The sequence below is a fragment of the Ictidomys tridecemlineatus genome, chromosome 16 (assembly GCF_052094955.1).
Source record: "Ictidomys tridecemlineatus isolate mIctTri1 chromosome 16, mIctTri1.hap1, whole genome shotgun sequence".
Lineage (NCBI taxonomy): Eukaryota > Metazoa > Chordata > Mammalia > Rodentia > Sciuridae > Ictidomys > Ictidomys tridecemlineatus.
The window spans coordinates 36,129,773-36,149,244 of NC_135492.1; the positions used below are offsets into that span (position 1 = coordinate 36,129,773).

Here is a 19,472-nt window from a genome sequence, read left to right on the forward strand (position 1 = left end):
TATTTATTCAGATGAAATGGAATCCAAGACCAAATCCTTTAATAAGGCTGGGCACCATGGGGCACACCTGTGATCCCTGAGGTTTGGGAGGCTAAGGCAGGAGGATCACTAGTTCAAAGCCAGCCTCAGCAACTTAGTGAGGCCCTGAGCCACTCAGCGAGACCCTGCCTCTAAATAAAATATAAAAAGGGGCTGGGGACGGGGCTCAGGGATCAAGCACCCCTGGTTCAATCCGCAGTACAAAAAAAAAAGAAGAAAAACACAGTGCAAAATCTGTACCCTGAAAACTGGAAAACACTGTTGCCTAGGAGGGGGAAATTAACAGGAAAATGACGTGAGCATGTCCGACGGGGGATGAGGGTCTACGTCTCGGTGGGGGTGGCGGCCACGTGAGCTCCACGTTATGAATATCAAGCTGTACACTTGGCATCTGTGATTTTTATTACAAAAACTAATTGGAAGGCTCCCGGTCTCAAAGATCCAGAGTCACCCAGGTTGAAACTGGAAGGCGACCAAAAGATGCTGGGCGCCCTGCAACAAAACAAGGAACAATCAAGCATCATTTCCGTTGCGCCTCGGCCGTGATTTTAAATACACGGAGCAGGACCTGGCAGGGCTACAAGCAGATGAACCCAGATCCTCAGCAGGCAATTTTAACAACACTCTGCAAGAAACACAAAGAGGACTTGAATAAAAACAATTAACGAGCTCCGTCTCAGCACACACACACACACACACACACACACACACACACGCACACACGCGCACACGCACACACGCGCACACGCACACGCGCTCTTTCTTCCAACCGTCTTCCAACAGAGAGTCCATACCTCTTGACCACAAATGGAATATTCTGGAAAAGCCGACCACATATCGGTCCTCGCAGGAAATCTAAATCAATGACAAAGACCTGTTAGGATTGGGGTCCTGTTCCCGATTGAAACACCATGAAATGCCAGGTAGCTGGGGTCACCGGTGAGCATCTTCACCCCAGGATAGGTATCGCTTCTTTTTTTTTGATTTTATTTTTATCTCTTTTCTTTCTCGGTTTCTCTCCCAATTAAAAAAAAAATCAACAGAATAGGGACCGGGGCTGTAGCTCAGCAGTAGAATGCTCGCCCACTGTGTGTGAGATTGGGTTGCATCCTCAGCACCACATAAAACTAAAATTAAGAGATCGTGCCCATCTATAACTAAAAAAATAAATGTTAAAAAAGTAAAACAGAATAAATAAATTTCATGATTTTGTTTTGGTTCCTTTCAAAGACATTCTGTAGTTGCCGATGGACGGCATGCCTTTATTTGGTTTATTCATACGTGGCGCTGAGGATGGAGCCCAGTGCCTCACGCGTACTAGGCAAGCGCTCTGCCACCCAGCCCCAGCCCCTGAGCACCCCTAGCCCCAGCCCCAGCCCCAGACCTTTGGTTCTTATTTTATAGTACTGTCTTTAAAAGTTAAATTGTTTTTGAGTTTTTAATTTTTTAAGAATTCACAAACTGCACTCAACGGTATCGAAAGACATTTTAGGAATGCAAGTCTGTGTTAAGCTTGAGAAAAATCTACCAATGTCATCACTCCTTGATTATGTTAGAAGAAAAAACCACATAATCTCCTCAGAAACAAAAACACTTTTGAATGTATTCAACGCACATACTTCCATGATTAAAAGAACGAAAGCTTTCAACCACGAGGCATGCACCTATTCAGATGGCCAAAATCGCCAGGCACAGTGGCCCACGCCTGTCATCCCGGCGGCTGGGGAGGCTGAGGCAGGAGGATTGAAAGTTGGAGGCTGGTTTAACTGCACAGATGTGTGTCGAAGGAGCCCATCGGAAAAGGCTGCTTATTGTGATTCTAACGGTACGATATTCCGTAAAAGGCAAAACTCGGGAGGCAGTAAGAACATCAGTGGTAGCCAGGATGTGGAGGAGGGACGGAGCAACAGACGGAGCATAGATGTAGGTTGTCTTCCTACATGTGCCCAAACCCACAGAGTGCATCAGGAGTGAACCCACATGCACACGGAGGGCTTTAGCGATAAGGTGTCCATGTGGAGTCAACAACTGAATCCAAAGTACCCTGGGACCGCAAGGACTCAAAATCAGCCTACCGTAAGTGACACGGCCACATCAGGGTTTCTAGCCGCTCAGTTTACAATAGCTAAGCTAGGGAACCAACCTAGGGGCCCTTCAACCGATGAATGGATAAGAGCACGGTGGTACACACACACCGCGGAATATTACTCAGCCGTAAAGAAGGAAATGATGGCCTTTGCCGGTAAATGGATGGAACTGCAGACTATCGCGCTAAGTGAAAAAAAGCCAATCCCCGAATACCAAAGGCTGAATGTTCTCTCTGACACGTGGATGCTCACACACAAGGAGGAGTGGGCAAGAATAGCAGTTCAGGGGAATGAAGGAGTGGGAGAGACAGGGGAATGGATGGACGTCCCTTTCCCATGTTCACATAGGAACCCACGACCAGGGACACCCCACAGCAGGTCCAGCCACAGGAGAGGGACGTCACGCCCCGTGTGGGTGGGACATGGCAGGATGCTCGCTGCTGTCATGGAGAGGTAAAAAGAACAAATAAATATTTTAAAAAAAACAGCATCAGCCATGCGAAATAGCTGAGGAGAGACAGAAAGTACCACGGGCATGGGATGTTGACCGCGGGCACTGTGTGGGCCTCGGGCTAGGAGCGCCTCGGAAATCTCTGCACCTTCTGCTCACTTTTACTATGAATCTAAAACTGGTCTACAAATAAAGTATTTTTTTTTTAAGTGTGGGGGACCCCAAAACCAAGCTTCTGGCGAATTAGGTTCTAAGTATGACACAAGGAGGGCTGGGGCTGGGGCTCAGTGGTAGAGCGCTCGCCTAGCACGTGCGAGGCCCTGGGTTCGATCCTCTGCACCACATAAAAACAAATAAATAAAATATTGTGTCCAACTGAAAAATAGATATTAAAAAAAACCACAATGGAAATCTCCCTACTTACTAATGAACAAACAACGTAACCATCATTGCTCTGTTCAACCATTTTATTGGAAAGTCCCTCTGGTGACATAATGCGCAGGGGAAACCATATGAATATTGAAGAGGAAGGGACAAGACGGAGAGATCATTTGCACAACAGATGATCGTCTGCCTGGAAAAACTCTCAAGAGTCAATTGACAAATCAATAGGCGAGTTTGGCAGTGCCAGCAGATGCGAAATCCACAGAGAAAAATCAATCGCTTGGGCTGGGGATGTAGCTCCGCCGTACAGCACTTGCCTACCAGGTGCAGGGCTCTGGTGTCAGAGCCCAGCGCTGCAAAGACAAAACAAAAACCAAAAAAAGAAAAAAGAGGAAAAATCGAGCTTAATTAAAGCCAAAAAAAAAAAATTTTTTAAAAAAGAAAGAAAAGGAAATAAATGCATACCTAAAAGCAACAAATTCTATAAAATATCTAACAAGAAATCTGATAAAGCCAGGCACAGTGGCGTGCACCTGTAATCCTAGGAACTCGGGAGGCTGAGGCAGGAGGATCGCAAGTTGGAGGCCAGCCTCAGCAATTTAGCGAGGCCCTGAGCCACTCAGCAAGACCCTGTCTCTAAATAAAAATATAAGAAAGGGCTGGGGACGTGGCTCAGGGGTTAAGTGCTTCTGAGTTCAACCCCTGGTACCAAAAAAAAAAAAAAAAAAAAAAAAAAAAAGGGAATAAATCCAATGAACGTGTCTAAGTACTATATGAAGCAACTGAAATTTACCAGACAGTCCTCGATAAGAGTGAGGTGCATCGATTCCCCCCTAAATTCCGTGAACTCAATGGAATTCTAATCAAAATCTCAGTGAAGACTTGATGGTATCTATGGCAAGATGACTTTCCCCAGGAAAAGAAATTTCCAGAAATATCCAAGTTAATTTGGAAAAACAAGCAGTGATTCCTCTCATCAGATAACCAAGTATCTTCTAAAGTAGGTCCGTTGCGTGGTAAATTCTTCTAGGATTATCTAAAAGCACAGGGACACCAGTCCAGGAACATCATGTACCTATGAATAAATGCTTTATCATAAAGTTGGCTCAAATTCAGCAGCAAAGCCATCAATAGGCCGTAAATGATCAGAGTGCAATTGAGTATATATATATAAAAAAAAAAACTCTACATGAAATAGCCTTACAGCATAATTAAAACAAATTACAAATGGTTTTAAAAGGCAAACATAGAAAAATTTATTTTGCAATCCCAGGAGATAATTCCTTATTAATACATAAAAAGCTACAAGCCAAAAATATCGAGTAGGATGTAGAGACTGAACAAAGATAAAATGTATGTCGAGAACATTTGCTTTTTCGATAATATATATAAGTGGTGGACAAGAAGAAAATAGTTACAGCATCTAGAACAGAGAGGGGTAATAATTAGGACATTGCTTTGTTTCATCAGATTTTGAGACAGAATACAAGAGGAAGGGAAAAGTCTATTTGGGGACAGTTGCAGAGGTCTCAATCCATAGATGCCTGACTGCATTGCTCTGCGCCCCGGGGGAGGTAGGACGTGATCGGGGAAGGGCCCAGCAGAGCAGACCCACTCTCCTCCTATTGGTAAGAAAGCTGACAGAAGGGGTACAGGGCTGCAGGGAAGACATATTCAAGCTGGGATGGACTGATTAGGTCACAGCTCTCCTAATCCAATCATTTCACCTCTCAATATTGCTGTATTAACAGAAGCATTTGGGGGAACACCTCGTAGCCAAACTCTTAACTGCCATATATAAAGAGTTTTTACAAATCAACAATGAAAGGTTTAAATAAAGTCAGCCAAGTCTATGAAAAAGTAATTCACAGAAAAGAAGAAATGTATGAGAGTCAACCTTGAACAGTGGTATTCAGGGACGGGCCCTTAATCAGATCAGAGACCGGGCAGGCCTCCTTCTTTGTCTTCGTGGAAGTTGCAGATAGCAACAGTACGCAGCCATCTCCTGGGTCACATTCTACATTGGCAGGGAGCAAGCCGGGGGCCCTGGGCAGCTCTCGAGCAAGCCCACTGTTTAAAGTTACCGGCTGGCTGGCAGGTTCAGGTGCAGAGAGCGGGGGACCCTGGTTATCTCAGCCAGGCAGTTCCTTCCTCCCCAGGAGCCGAGTGCCCGAGAGCAAGGTCAAAGCCGATAAGACTCTGGCAACAGAGTCTCCCCGTGGAGAGCATCGCCATAGCAACCGGGCATCCTACACCTTTGCACGGGAACTTTCCCAGTCACCAAGCAGGCCACAGCCATGAAGCCATGAGGGAGCCCAGTCTCAGACACTGGTCTCCCCGTCACTGTCACCGCGCTCCACGGTGTGGGGCTGGAGACAGGGCTGTGGGCCGTTCCCCTGGGAGGCCCCTGCCCACCGAGGAGGCAGGTCCCATGCCAGCCGAAGGCCTGCGCTGGTGCATGCCCAAGCTCCCTGGGGAGGTGTCCCCATTCTTTCCCTCATGCCTACACCCCTTTCTGAGCCTTGGGCCCTGAGGGTCCATGGTCACGTTCCAGCTCCAAGTCCCACACAAAGAGCGAGCCAGGCCGGCCATGTCCCCAGGGTCATGATGAGCCAGATGGGTCACTAGAAAGGGCTCCATCTACTGAGCTACACACCTTGACTCTGGCCGGGCCTGGTGGGCACCTGTCATCCCAGTGACTCGGGAGGCTGAGGCAGGAGGATCGCAAGTTGGAGGCCAGCCTCAGCAACTCAGTGAGGCTCTAAGCAACTCAGTGGAGACCGTCTCTAAATAAAATAAAAAAAATAGGGCTGGGGAGGTGACTAACGGTTAAGTACCCCTGGGTTCAATCCCTGGTACAAAAACAAACAAACAAACAAAAAACAATTTTAAAACATCTCGGTTCCTTCTGGGAGCGGAGTCACATTTCATATCTGAGCCTGTGACCCAACATGGCAGGCTGCTTGGAAAGATCCCGGAGTGTTTCTTTGCCAGATATTATTCTAAGTCCACTCAAACACACCACTCTCATTCCTGCTTTACAGATGGGGAAACTGAGGCACAGCGGGGTTGTTTTTTTTTTTTCCCTAAGTAAGAAGATCACAGGAGGGGTACGGAGGCACACACCTAGAATCCAGTGGCTTAAAAGGCTGAGGCAGGAGGGTCACGAGTTCCAAGTCGGCCTCGACAACTCAGCCAGGCCATAAGCCACTGAGCAAGACCCCATCTCGAAATAAAGTGGTCGATCAAGCCAGTGGTGCACACCTGTCCCCCCAGTGGCTTGGGAGGCTGAGGCAGGAGGATCACAGTAAGCAAGGCTCTAAGCAATTTAGTAAGACCCTGTCTCAAAATTAAAATCATGAAACATAGTAAGGGCTGGGATGTGGCTCAGTGGTTAAGCACCTCATTCCCTGGTACCAGGAAAAAAAAATCAAAAGGGAAGTACAGCCATAATTGAAGGATTTATAATTATAATTATTATTATTATTATCTTAACCACTGAATCACATCCCAGCCCTTTTCTAATATTTTACTAGAGACAGGATCTCGCTGAGTGGCTCAGGGCCTCCCTAAGTGGCTGAGGCTGGCCTCCACCTTGCGATCCTCCAGCCTCAGCCTCCCGAGCCACTGGGATCACGTGACAGAGCCTTTCTATTTAATCACTCATTTTCCTGCCTCTCTTAACAAGGAGTGGGTGACACAGTTAAGGAGCCCAAGTCCTGTTCACTGACTTGCTCCATCAGTCTGTCACTCGATAATTTCTCGAGTGCCCATCTGTGTCGGCCCCTATACTGGGTTCAAGGAATTCGGTGATGCAGAGAGCAGACCCATCCTTCTCCTCTGAAGCCTCTTAGTAAATCTGTGTGTGCACAGGGGACAGTTCTGGTTGGAGACTGATCAAAAACAGATGAACGAACAATGGACTTGGAGAAGATCTTTCGAGAATTCTGTGGAGATGGGGGCCAGGCCCAACACGCCCTGCTCCTGGCCACCTCAGCTCCTGCCCCCAACTTCTCCCGGGCACCGAATCCTCATTCCCTGCGTCTCCCCTGCCAGCAGCCCTGCTCAGGGGAGCGGTGACAAGCGGTGATTTTTCTGTGGCACGGCCCCAAGAGGAAAGCTGCTGGTGTGCAGAGCGCCTGGCTGTCCCCGGGGCTGTTCCTCACACGAAGCAGCCATCCGCTCGGCTGAGTCGCCAAAATCCAGGGCTAAAGCTGCAGCTTAAAAGTCTGAAAGGCAGAAAAAAGGAAATTGGGGCCAAGGAAGCGGATCGTGCCTTCCTGCCCCAGCACCCCCGTGCCCCGCTGCTGCTGATCCACTCCATCTGGAGGCTTTGTCTCGCTCGGAGAGTTTCCTGGATTTCCAGAGAGCAGGTGGGGACCCCAGAGCAGGGCTTTGGGACAATGGGCCAGGAGCTTTGTTATCTTGGCTGGCTCTCTGCACTCTGCGGTGGACACACGCGTGCGCGCACACACACACACACCCTGGGATGCAGACGCAGCACACACAGCGCCCTGCTGACAGGGAGGTCCAGGCAGGAGCAGATGGCTGCTGGGCTAGGAGGTCCAGAGGCTGAACAAAGAGGCTGTCACAAAGGTGTGGGCGGGGCCCGGCTGGCAGGGCTGAGCCCGGGGCTGCCTGATAGCAGCTCTTCTGTGCCCTCTGCCAGGGCCTGGGCGAGGGCTGGGCGGGTGACCGTGACTGGCCCAGGCCATCCTGGCTTCTGGAAAGATCTTCTTGGTCCTGGGAGAGACAGTCACCTGAGAACGGGGCCCTTTGTGCACGGGTGTCCTCCCAGCTCAGGGCTGAGGCTGGGCAGGGGCGACACTCAGGGCCGAGGTGCCCTCCTGAAACCACTCAGGGGTGTCACCCACAGGCTGAGCAGACACGGGGCAGGCCCCCAGTCCCCTGGTGAAGCCTGCTGTGAGTCTCACCCAGTGGAGGCCAGGAGTGTCGCACCGATGGGCGTCCCTCCCTATGGAAACCCGAGAGTGGGAGAGAAGGTTCCGCCCACTAGTGCTACCTTCCAGGCCTGGCCCAGTGAAGGTGGTGGAGTGGCACTGTCCCCAGGCTGACAGCTCCATGAGGACCCCACAGGGCCCTGTGCATTGTGGACAGCTGCATTTTTTTTCAAATATACATATTTTAGTGGCAGGTGGACATTGTGTCCACCTGCTACATTATTTCATTGATCTGTTTGTACGTGGTGCTGAGGGTGGAAGCCCTCACACCCGCGGAGCAAGCGCTCCACCCTGGAGCCCCAGCTCCAGCCCCGCCAGCTGTATCCCTGCCATCCCAGCGGCTCAGGAGGCTGAGGCAGGAGGATCGCGAGTTGGAGGCCAGCCTCGGCCAAAGTGAGGCCCTAAGCAACTCCGTGAGACCCTGTCTCTAAATAAAACACAAAATAGGGCTGGGGATGGGGCTCAGGGGTGGAGGGCCCCTGGGTTCAATCCCTGGTACCAAAAAATAAAAAATAAAAATATAAAAAGCCACTTCACAAATGGCTTTCCAGTCCTCCATCCTTGTGGTCCATTCAAACTTTCTAGAATTTTCCCCACCAAACTCATCCTCCCAGCCCTCTGGGCCCTGTCTTGTCCCTCGTCCTTAGCCACGTTCTCCTGTCCTTTCCCTTCTTAGACCACCATTCTCTAGCCAACGCAATGGTCCAGGCAGAACTCCATGGAGACCATTTTGAAGTCCGGCCCGATCATGTCATCAGGAAATCACCGGATCCAGCTCAGAACAGCTCTGACCCAGGCGAAGCTTTGTGGATGGTCCCACCCCACGTCACAGAACAAACCCTGTGCAGCCCACGGCTGTCATGAAAGTCGATATTTGGGTTTTGTCCTCAGTTCTAGAAACGGAGCTCCTGAAACCTGGGAATTTCTTGAATAACAGGAGTTTATTTTATCATTCATAACAGACTCCCTTTGGACTCGTTCTGAGCCTGTGGGGTCCCCAGAGGGTTTCAGGGTGGGGGCTACTCAGCAGAAAGGTCAAACACAGAGTTAAACTCTTGAGTTCAGCACGGTGGCCCACGCCTGTCATCCCAGTGGCTCGGGAGGCTGAGACAGGAGGATTGCAAGTTGGAGGCCAGCCTCAGCCACTTAGTAAGACGCTGGGTTCAATCTCCCCAAAACAAACAAACAAAAAAAACCCCAAACAAACTCTTGAACAAGATTCAGACAGCTATGGAGTTGGCAGACATATCCTTGATTCCCTGGGGACAGGGCTCCTGTGTTGGGACCCTTCCTGACCTTGATCCATTTACCTCTTTTTCTGGCTGGTCAACTATGACAGGAGTGTAGTACTTTCCTAGGATCTACAGGTTGTTCTAGTAAATCACTGAACCTGATCGGGGGCTGTGGGGACTTCTAAATTGGCGGTCAGCGGGGCAGAAGTGTGGGCAGAGGCTGGGTACCCGACTTGTGGTGGGTATAGACAAGGAGGACCAGTGTTGCGTGAGCAGGTCTACACTAACTCTAGGAGACAGTGTCAGACTGAACTGATTTCTAGGGCGCCTAGTTCGTGTCAAAGGACCACAGAATCGATTGGTACAGGAAAAGCCACATTTATTTCGTGTCAAAGAACAACATACCTTTTTCCAGGTGTGGTGGCACATGCCTGTCCGCCCATCTACTCAGGAGGCTGAGGCAGGAGGATCGCAGGTTCCGGGCCAGACTCAGCATCTTAACAAGACCCTGTTCTCAAAATAAAAAATAAAAAGGGTTGGGGATGTGTGTCAGTGGTAAAGCACCCCAGGGTTCAATCCCCAATACTCAAAATGTAAAAATTAAAAAGAAAAAAAACATGCATTTTTTGGTGTCCGTAGAAGATAAAAAAGCCATAACCTCTTTTTCCATATTTTCTATCTTTACCAAATCTGTCTTTTCTTTTTCCCTCACTCCAAATCCCACTTGTCTCCAACCAAGCGGGCTCTTCCCTCGTGCCCCATCCCCGACACTCAAAAATCTACCCAGCCGGGTGCAGTGGCCCACGCCTGTCATCCCAGCAGCTGGGGAGGCTGAGGCAGGAGGATCGCAAGTACGAGGCCAGCCTCAGCAACTAGCGAGGCCATAAAGCAACTTAGCAAGACCCTGTCTCTAAATAAAATATAAAAAAGCCTGGGGATGGGGCTCAGGGGTTAAGTGTCCCAGGTTTAATCCCTGGTACCAAAAATTAAAAAAGAAAAACAATCAGTGACACTGGATGCTTCTAGCGCTTTCTATCCGTCAGCTTCCTCTTTCCTTCGTCTTAGGGCAGAAAGCACTTCTCAGCGACTGCAGGCAGGTGGAGCCACAGGGTCAGCCCTGGTCAGCGGATTGTGAGCAGGACCTGAGGGGTCGGCAGAAGGAAAGCTGGCCCTCAGCTCTCTAGCCTTCTCCCTTGGACTTGACCAGAGCCACGTGGCCCAGAGGTACCTGCACTTAGAGCGCGGGAGCCTGTCAGCCAGGGTCCCCAAGCCCCTCTGTCCAGTGGTAGCATATCCCCGGGTTCGATCCCCAGGACTGGCAGAGAAAGAAATTCCTGTCATCCCATCTACGCAGGAGGCTGAGGCAGGAGGATCACAAGTTCTAGGCCAGACTCGGCACCTTAGCAAGACCCTGTCTCAAAATAAAAAAAAAATAAAAAGGGCTGGGGATGGAAAAAACAAAACGCAAACCGTGCACTTGGATATTAGCACTCACCACCGTGGAACTCGCGTGGCCACTACCCCAACCAGATACACACCATTCATCCCCGGAACACAAGCTCCAGCCTTTTCCTGTTCATCTCCAACAATGCTTTGCAGTTTTTAGGGTAGATTTCCCTTTTTTTTTCTTTCTTTTTAATACTGGGGATTGAACCCAGGGGTGCTTAGCCATTGAGCCCCATTCCTGGCCCTTTTAATATTTTGATTTAGAGACAGGGTCTGGCTGAGTTGCTTAGGGCCTCACTAAATTGCTGAGGCCAGCCTCCAACATGTGATCCTCCTGCCTCAGCCTCCTGAGCGGCTGGGATGACAGGTAGGCACCACCATGCCTGGCTAGATTTTGCAGTTCTTTAGTTGATTTATTCTGGGGTGTTCTGTTCTTTCTTTTGGAGGCTAACGTAGATGGAGCTGTTTTCTCAATTTCATTTTTCGATTGTTTGTGGCTGACGCACAAAAACAGAACTGAGTTTTTGCAGATTGATCTATTCCCCTGAAACCTGGCTGCACTTGCTCTCAGCTCTCATAATTTGAGTGTGTGAGTGAGAGTGTGAGAGTGTGAGAGTGTGTGTGTGTGTGTCCCTTAGGATTCTCTATGGATGAGTCATGTCATCTGTGCACAGAGAGAGCTTCACGGCTTCCTTTCCAATCTGGATGACTTGTATTCCATCTTCTTGCCTAATTAATCTAGATCCTTCAGCGCAGTGTCGTCTAAAAGTGGCAAAAACAGACGTCCTGTTCCTGATTCCCACCGCTCCCATGCTGGGGATCACAGCCAGGGCCTTGTGCATGCTGGCAGGCACCCGACCCCTGAGCTACCCACCCTGTTCTGGATGACAGGTTCCTTTTGGCTTTTAAGATGGACAAGCGAATCACTTTTCTGCAGTATCCGCCCTCCGTTTCCTCATCTGCTTCCACGGAAGACAACCCATCTCACAGAAGTGCCCTCTCCAGAGATGCCTAGAGCTGCCAAAGTGTTATTTCCAAACAGTCATTTAATAACAGTCATAGCTCTGCCTGGGCGAGTCCACTCAGTGCCCAGCTCTCACGAAGCCACTCCATGCAATGTCAGCAAGACTCTCTGATCTGTCAGAAAACCAGGCAGCCAGCGTCTCTACCTTGCCCAAGGGCACAGATCCAAGAGGCAGCCTGGCTCTGCACTCCATCCCACACCACAGCCTGCCTTACTGTGCTTGCTGCTCAGGAGACTTCCTGGCTGCAAGGGAGAAGGCAGCCCGGGGGGGGGGGGGGAGTTTTTCCCTAGGACCAAATACTATTTCCCTTCTATTCTTTTTTTTTAAAAAATATTTATTTATTATTTTTGGTTTTAGTTACAGGCGGACACAATTTCTTTATTTGACATCTACGTGGTCCTGAGGATGGAACCCAGAGCCCCACGCATGCTAGGCGAGCGCTCTACCTCTGAGCCACACCCCCAGCCTTCCCACTTCTATTCTTTATTCTGAAAAACTTCAAACCCAATAAAACAGTGAAATAATAATATAAAAGATACTATATCTATTTTACTTAGGAGTAAACTATAATATTCTTTTGTTTTGGGGACTGGGGATTGAACCCAGGGGTGCTTAACCCCTGAGCCTCTTCCTATTTTATATTTTATTTAGAGACAGAGTCTCACTGAGTTGCTCAGGGCCTCACTTTGGCTGAGGCTGGCTTTGAATTCACGATCCTCCTGCCTCAGCCTCCAGAGCTGCCGGGATGACAGACGTGCACTACCATGCTGGGCTTAATTTGCTTTTTAATTTCTTCTTGGGCCTACTGTGGTGCCTAATTTCCACACATTTGTGAATTTTTCCTGAAACTTCTTCCTTCAGTGCATTTCTAGCAACAAACTGTCTGCTATACTTTGGATCATACATGTCCCAGAAAGTCCCATGTGTGGAAGGTTTGGTCCCCAGGGAAGCACTACTGGGTGATGGCAAATCCTTTCGGGAGATGTGACCTAGTGAGAGGTCTTGAGGCCAGTCTCATGCCACATGCTTCAAATCTTTTAAAAGTTTCCTGGGTTCCTCACTATGACTGTAAAAGTGGAGTGTAGAACTTGAGGAAAGAACTGGATTTTTTACTTTGGGGTCAAATTATGAAGCGATGAATACACTAAAGCTAACTCAGGAAAACCCAAGTCAGAGCCCAGGGTGACCAGGACACTATGTGTGCCTCATCTCCCCTGTGAAAAATCTTTGGGGGAGTCTTGGAATCCTGCGAGCCTTCCCGTGGGGGGGGGGGTACGAGTACCACAGCATAGTGTCAGACGCGGTGGCTCACTCCTATAATCCCAGCAGCTCGGAGGCTGAGAAGGGAGGATCGCAGGTTCAAGGTCAGCCTCAGCAACTCTGCGAGGCCCTAAGCCACCTAGCAACCTTAAAAATTAAAAAGAAAAAATATTGTGGCTCAGGGGTTATTGCCTTTTGTTGCCTGGTAACAAAAAAAAAAAAAAAAAAAAAAAAAAAGAAAAGAAAAAGTATAGATCGGCCTCAGGACAAAATAAGTTCTGGATCCCCATTTCACAGATGAGAAAGCTGAGGAGCCACACAGATGCAGGGAATGCAGCACACTGCATCCAAAGTAGGAAGGGGGTTTGAACAAAGGCAACAAGCTAGAGATGCAGAGGAGAGGAAGGGAAACTGATGACACGACATTGGTGCCATTAAGCTATGACCAACTGAGAGCAATTACTGCAACCCAAGGCCCCGAAAACGGAGGCTCCAGGAAGTGATTGTGTTACGTATGACAGGCACGCTGAACTACGTAAAAGCGCAGTGTCACAATATCTGTCACCTTCACTGAAATGATTTTTTAAAAAAATGTTAGCTGCATGCAGTGGCGCACGCCTGTTATCCCAGGGTCTGGGGAGGCTGAGGCCGGAGGATCACAAGTTGGAGGCCAGCCTCAGCCACTTAATGAGGCCCTAAGCAACTCAGGGAGACCCTGTCTCTAGATAAAATACAAAAATAGGGCTGGGGACCGGGCTCAGGGGTGAAGCACCCCTGGGTTCAATCCTTGGTACAAAAAAAAAAAGCAAATTAAAATGCGTCTTGAGAGACACAAACATGAAAACTCAGGGGAAGCAGCAAAAGGGTTTTTAAGAGGGAAATTTCTACCCCAAATAACTAATTAATAAATAAGGTCCCAAATGGGAACCTACCCACCCGACCTCAGAGGAGCTGGGAGGAGCCTACAGAGGAGCAAGGGGAGGGGCGTGGGAGGAGCTGCGGCAGCAGCTCTGGGAGGAGGAAGAGGAAGAGTGCGGGAGGAGCCCTGGGAGGAGCTAGGGGAGGAGCGTGGGAGGAGCCCTGGGAGGAGGGAGAGGAAGAGCTCTGGGAGGAGCCCTGGGAGGAGCGAGGGGAGGAGCACGGGAGGAGCTCTGGGAAGAGCGAGGGGAAGAGCGAGGGGAAGAGCGCAGGAGGAGCCCTGGGAGGAGGGAGGGAGGAATGCGGGAGGAGCCCTGGGAGGAGGGAGAGGAAGAGCGCGGGAGGAGCTCTGGGAGGAGCCTGGTTGGAGCGAGGGGAGGAGCAAGGGGAGGAGCACGGGAGGAGCCCTGGGAGGAGGGAGGGGAAGAGCGCGGGAGGAGCTCTGGGATGAGCCCTGGGAGGAGCGAGGGGAAGAGCGCGGGAGCAGCCCTGGGAGGAGCGAGGGGAGGAGCTGCGGCAGAAGCTCTGGGAGGAGGGGGGAAGAGCGCGGGAGGAGCTCTGGGAGGAGGAATAGGAAGAGCGCGGGAGGAGCCCTGGGAGGAGCTAGGGGAGGAGTGAGGGGAGGAGCATGGGAGGAGCCCTGGGAGGAGGGAGGGGAGGAGTACGGGAGGAGCTCTGGGAAGAGTGCAGGAGGAGCCCTGGGAGGAGGGAGGGAGGAATGCGGGAGGAGCCCTGGGAGGAGGGAGAGGAAGAGCGCGGGAGGAGCTCTGGGATGAGCCCTGGGAGGAGCGAGGGGAAGAGTGCGGGAGGAGCCCTGGGAGGAGCGAGGGGAGGAGCGAGGGGAGGAGCTGTGGCAGAAGCTCTGGGAGGAGGGGGGGAAGAGCGCGGGAGGAGCTCTGGGAGGAGGAATAGGAAGAGCGCGAGAGGAGCTCTGGGAGGAGCCCTGGTTGGAGCGAGGGGAGGAGCAAGGGGAGGAGCAAGAGAGGAGCTCTGGGAGGGAGGGAGGGGAAGAGCGCGGGAGGAGCTCTGGGATGAGCCCTGGGAGGAGCAAGGGGAGGAGCACGGGAGGAGCTCTGGTAGGAGTGAGGGGGGGAGCGCAGGAGGAGCCCTGGGAGGAGGGAGGGGAAGAGCGCTGGAGGAGCTCTGGGATGAGCCCTGGGAGGAGAGAGGGGAGGAGCGAGGGGAGGAGCCGCGGGAGGAGCGCCCGGAGGAGCCCAGCGGGCTCCGGGCCCGGCCCCGTAACGCGGCTGCCTTGCAGGGCCCCTGCCCCGCCGTCAGGCCGCAGTGTCCTGCTCGCCATTTTCCCTTCAGACTTGGGTTTTGGTGAGTTGTCCCCAAGGCGCTGCTCACCTCGGGAAGCCAGGACACTGCGCTGGTCGCGGTCAGCAGCGCGGCGCTTGCCTGGCGCCGAATGCGGCGCGGCGCCTGTGGCCTCCTTCAGGGCTCCGTGGGAAGGGCGCGCTTTCCCAGGACAGCGCTCCTCAGCGTCCGCGCCCCTCGGCGTCCCGGCTGCTCCGCTTCCCGCCTTCCGGATTCTCCCGCCGGCTCCCGCCCCCTGCCCGGCCACGCCCCCAGGCCGCACCGCCCTCTCGGCTTACCGTAGGGCGGTGCCAGGCTGGCGAACCACAACTCCCATAAGGCCCCGCGGCACCGCGCCTTCCGATTGGCCGAGCCTCCCGCCGTGGCCAATAGGACGTGGTTTTGTTGGCCTGTGCCGCGGCAGCCCGAGTCCTGGAGAGCGACGGCGCGGCGCGCGCAGAGCGCGGCGTCTGCCCGGTTGCTCTGGAGCCGGTTCTCGTGGTTTGCCAGTCGGCGTGTTTCTGTCAGCCTCCTGCCAATGGGGAGCACGGAGAGCTGCGAGAGCCGCAGGGTGTCTTTCGGCTTGGACGAGGAGGAGCGGGTCCGGGTGCTGCAGGGCATCCGGGTGAGCGGCGCCGCCGGGGCCGGGGCGGGCGTGTAGGGCGCCCGAGGACGCGGAGGCCGCCTGCCCGGCCGGGGGGTTGGCGCGGAGCGGCGTGGAGCGGCGTGGCGCGGGCGGCCGAGCCTCCCTCGTGGAGCCTTCGCACCGGGAGAGGGGTCGTGAGGCCCCGAAGAGGCCCCGCCGGGACCCGAACCCGGGGCTGCAGCCTTCAAGCCCCACTGCGCTGGTTCCCTTAGGAAGAGCGCCCAAGGGGCAGGTGCAGAGGACGCTGGTCACGGGTTAGGTCTGGGGCCACCTTCCCCAGCTCCGGCGGGATCGGCCCGGTTTCCTTTACGGGTTCTGCGCCCTGGTGCTCCCCGCACTCGCCCGCCCCTCAGGTGGGCGGCCGGTTCTGTGTGCAGGAGCAGCCCCGTGCTCTTTGGGGGACTGTCCCCTTCCAGCCTGCCCGACGATCCTCCCCCGCAAGCAGGCAGCCGAAGAAGCCCTTTTAAGCATTGTAGATCCAGCCAGGCGCCAGGGCGCACACCTGTCATCCCAGCGGCTCTGGAGGCTGAGGCTGGAGGATCGCAAGGTGGAGGCCAGCCTCAACCCCCTAGCAAGGCCCTAAGCCACTCAGGGAGACCCTGTCTCTGAACAAAATAAAAAAAAAGTTGCAGGTCAATTAACATACATTGCCCCTGGCTTAGAAGTCTTCAGTGGATGCCTAGAGCATTTAGGACGAGGAGATGCCTTACTTGGGTTTATAAAAGCTGCCCCAGTGCCAGATGACCTGTCTGACCCCATCCCAGGTCGGTCCCCTCACCCCCCACCACTCCCTCCACCTATTCACCTGCCTCAACACCTCCTGTTCCTGGAAGATACCAATTTCCGTCAAGCACAACATCTCTGTTTTGTCTGTTCTCTCTTCCCCCTTGTTGTCTTTTTTCCTGCCTCTTGTCATTTTTCTAGCTCAGATCCAAGAATCCTTCTCTGACCACTGACTGACTGTAAAGGAGCTTCCTACTACTGTTACACATTATTTTGATGAGGATGATGATTTTGGTTCCAGAGATTGAACCAGGGGTGCTTAACCACCGAGCCCCATCCCCAGCCCTTTTTATTATTATTATATTTTTTTAAATTTTGAGACAGGGTCTCGCCAAGTTGCTGAGGCTGGCCTCCACCTTGGTATCCTCCTGCCTCAGCCTCCCGAGGTGCTGGGATGACACATGTGTGCCACTACTATTTGGCATACATTTGCTTTTTTCCTAGTCTTCATTACAGTTTGAAAGTACCACTGATGATTGGGATTATCTGTTTTACTCTGTTCCCATTAGACTGTAAGCTCCTGGAGAATGAAGCTCATGTGGGATTCATTACTGTATCCCCAGAACCTAGAGGAAAAATAAAAGCCCCCTCAGATCTCAGCATGTGGTGGAGGCCATGTTTTGTGCCAAGCCCTCTAAAGGTATTGCTTAATTTTCAGTTCACCTATGAGACAATTAGAATTCTGTTCGCCCATTTTATAGATAGGAGGACTGAGGTACCTGCAGTGATTTATCCAAGGGCACCTAGTGAACAAGTGGAAGAGGTGGGATTGAAGTAGGTGAGCCCCAGGGCTGTTTGTAGGACTGCTCTTGCGCTTCCTCCACACCTGCGGATCGCACAGAGCAGATGGTTAGTAAGTGTTCAGTGGTTCAATGAATGAACACAGCAAAACGGACCAAATTTAAGTTAAAAGCACAGAGTTGCGTGGAGGGGAATTAACTATGTTGAGAAAAAGAGGTCTGATTTCTGGGCTTCTTAGGTGTGTACCTTGGATGAGCACATTGTCTTTTGAGCCTCAATCACCATTTTTTTTTTTATAAAAGCATGTGTGTGTGTGAGACAGGAGGAGATGAAGATGTAAGGAAACGCGGTTAGAAAACTTGAGGTGCCTTGAGGGACATTTGGTGCTGCCCAGGTGGCATAAAGTCTTGTTGAGGACCTGGCTGGTGGTGGGGATGAAATGGGGAGGTGGTGGCCGCCTTGAAACGCTTGAGAGGCCAGAGCCAGAAGTAGAATTTCCAAAGATGTCCTTGGTACCGTTTAGTTTGGTTCACGATTCTGCAAACTGAGTTCTCTTTAAAGATGGAGCATCCACCCCTGCCCCACAGGATACACGTAAGGGCAGCCTTAAAATTTGTTGCATTACCTCCGCTGGACCGGACAGTGATGCTGGGGCCCCACTTAACTATTAAAACTAGAAAGCTCTTTGGTGATGGCTTCCTTTTCCAGTTGAGCAAACTCATCAGAAGCCATGACTTGTGCACAGAGCTCTACAGTGAGGGCCACAGCCCCGCATCTGGAAAGCCATGTCCTCGCTTCTGCTTATCTGCCCGATTCAAAAGAGGAAGCGTGGGAGAGAGGATGTTATGGGGCTGAAGACGGGGCCTTTTTTGGTAAGCAGAGTTGCTCCAGGGTTGAGGGGTTCACCTTGTCTTTAGGCTGGTGACTTAAAAAAAATAGACCCTCCGATGGATCAACACAGCAATTCCCAGAGTGAACAAATGAGACCAAGAGGACTCTCTGCCCCGGCTCCTTCAGAGAAAATTACATATTCTTAGGGACCACTTACATTTAATCCTGAGGTCCTGGTCCTAGATAGTGCTCTAGTCCCTTGAAAATGAAGTGCTAGGGCCTTGTTCATTTGCATGCTTATTTGCATAAATTTACATAGGAGTTCAAGCCCTAATTCCAGGGAAGGTAAAAGGAATTTAATGAATGCAAAAATGCTGCAATTATATTCAACTCCAATTTCCAGAGCAAGCGTGTGTAAAATAGGGAAAGATGGTTTCCATCAGTACGCTTCACCTGGTCCTGCAATCCAGGAAGGCCCACGGCAGGCATGTCCTGTGTGCAGCTACTTCTCCACCCTGTGAGCTGCCATCTTGGTGACTAGACCTTCTCCCAGCCCTGCATCCCCTCTCCCCCTATCCATGCACTTTCTTTCCTGCTGCTCCACTCCTTCTGGGAACCCGACTTCCTCAGCCTCTGGGCTGCTTCGGCCTAGTCTTAGTTCACTGCCCCTTTGAGGCTGATTTTGGACCGCAGCAGAGGGGGCCACCAAGAAGGGTGTCTCTCTGAGAAGGTGACATGCAGGGCAGTCCTAAGCCAGCCTTGTGAGGAGTGTGTGTTCACTCTGTGCTAAGCACCGTGCCCACCGCAGTCTAAGAATTGTTTTGCATGCTGACCTGTGAGAAACCCCGATCCCCAGCTTAGGTGAGAGATCCCCATTTCCAAAGTGAGAGAAGTCACCCCAGGTCACAGTGAGTGAGTGGGGGACCTGGAGACTCAGGCTCTCAGACTCAGGGCTGTGTGCGTGGCCGTCATCAGGGGCTAGACTGCTGGAGGAGGTTACTGGGCGGTGAGGCCAGACTGGTGGCCTTGGCTTGCCAGACAGGGCTGTGGACACACCATCCTGGATGCTCCATTGCAGTTCTTTAATCAGGAGCAGAGCCGTCAAACGTTCCATCAGGTGATGCTGATTTCCCTTTTCCCTTAAAAAACAACTTTATTGAGATACGTTTACATACCATGCAGTTTATCCACTTGAATATGTTCTAGTAAATTAACAAAATTGGGTCACTGGCACCCCAGTCCACTTTTAGAACACTGACAAGAGTTGAAAAGGGACCTCGTGCCAGTCATTCTCCATTTCCATTCCCAGGGAACCACCAAAGCCTCCTGCCGGTATGAATGAGCCTTATCTGGATAATTCCTGTAAGTG

The 19,472-nt window shown here is 51.7% G+C and overlaps 1 protein-coding gene and 1 long non-coding RNA gene across 6 annotated transcripts in view; one reads left to right on the forward strand and one right to left on the reverse strand.

Annotated features, from left to right (window-relative positions):
• Positions 1 to 423: 423 nt before the first annotated feature.
• LOC120891790 (uncharacterized) lies at positions 424 to 15,372 on the reverse strand. Of its 3 annotated transcripts, none has more exons than XR_013431487.1 (5): positions 15,154 to 15,372; positions 9,560 to 9,662; positions 5,618 to 7,190; positions 834 to 894; positions 424 to 531 (listed from the first exon to the last, which is right to left on the reverse strand). It is a non-coding gene; the product is annotated as an uncharacterized LOC120891790 (long non-coding RNA). The 3 variants fall into 3 exon arrangements; XR_013431485.1 differs by having other exon boundaries at positions 424 to 664; XR_013431486.1 differs by lacking the exon at positions 5,618 to 7,190 and having other exon boundaries at positions 424 to 664; positions 15,154 to 15,367.
• Chchd6 (coiled-coil-helix-coiled-coil-helix domain containing 6) overlaps positions 15,019 to 19,472 on the forward strand; it is a 162,604-nt gene continuing 158,150 nt past the window's right edge. The window contains exons 1-2 of one of the 3 annotated variants that reach the window (XM_078033882.1): positions 15,537 to 15,727; positions 19,413 to 19,465. In XM_078033882.1, the coding sequence (XP_077890008.1) occupies positions 19,442 to 19,465 (24 nt within the window). In that variant the 5' untranslated portion in view covers positions 15,537 to 15,727; positions 19,413 to 19,441. Of the gene's footprint in view, positions 15,127 to 15,512; positions 15,728 to 19,412; positions 19,466 to 19,472 lie in introns of those variants that run through there. The other 2 variants (XM_078033883.1, XM_078033881.1) reach the window with 2 other exon arrangements.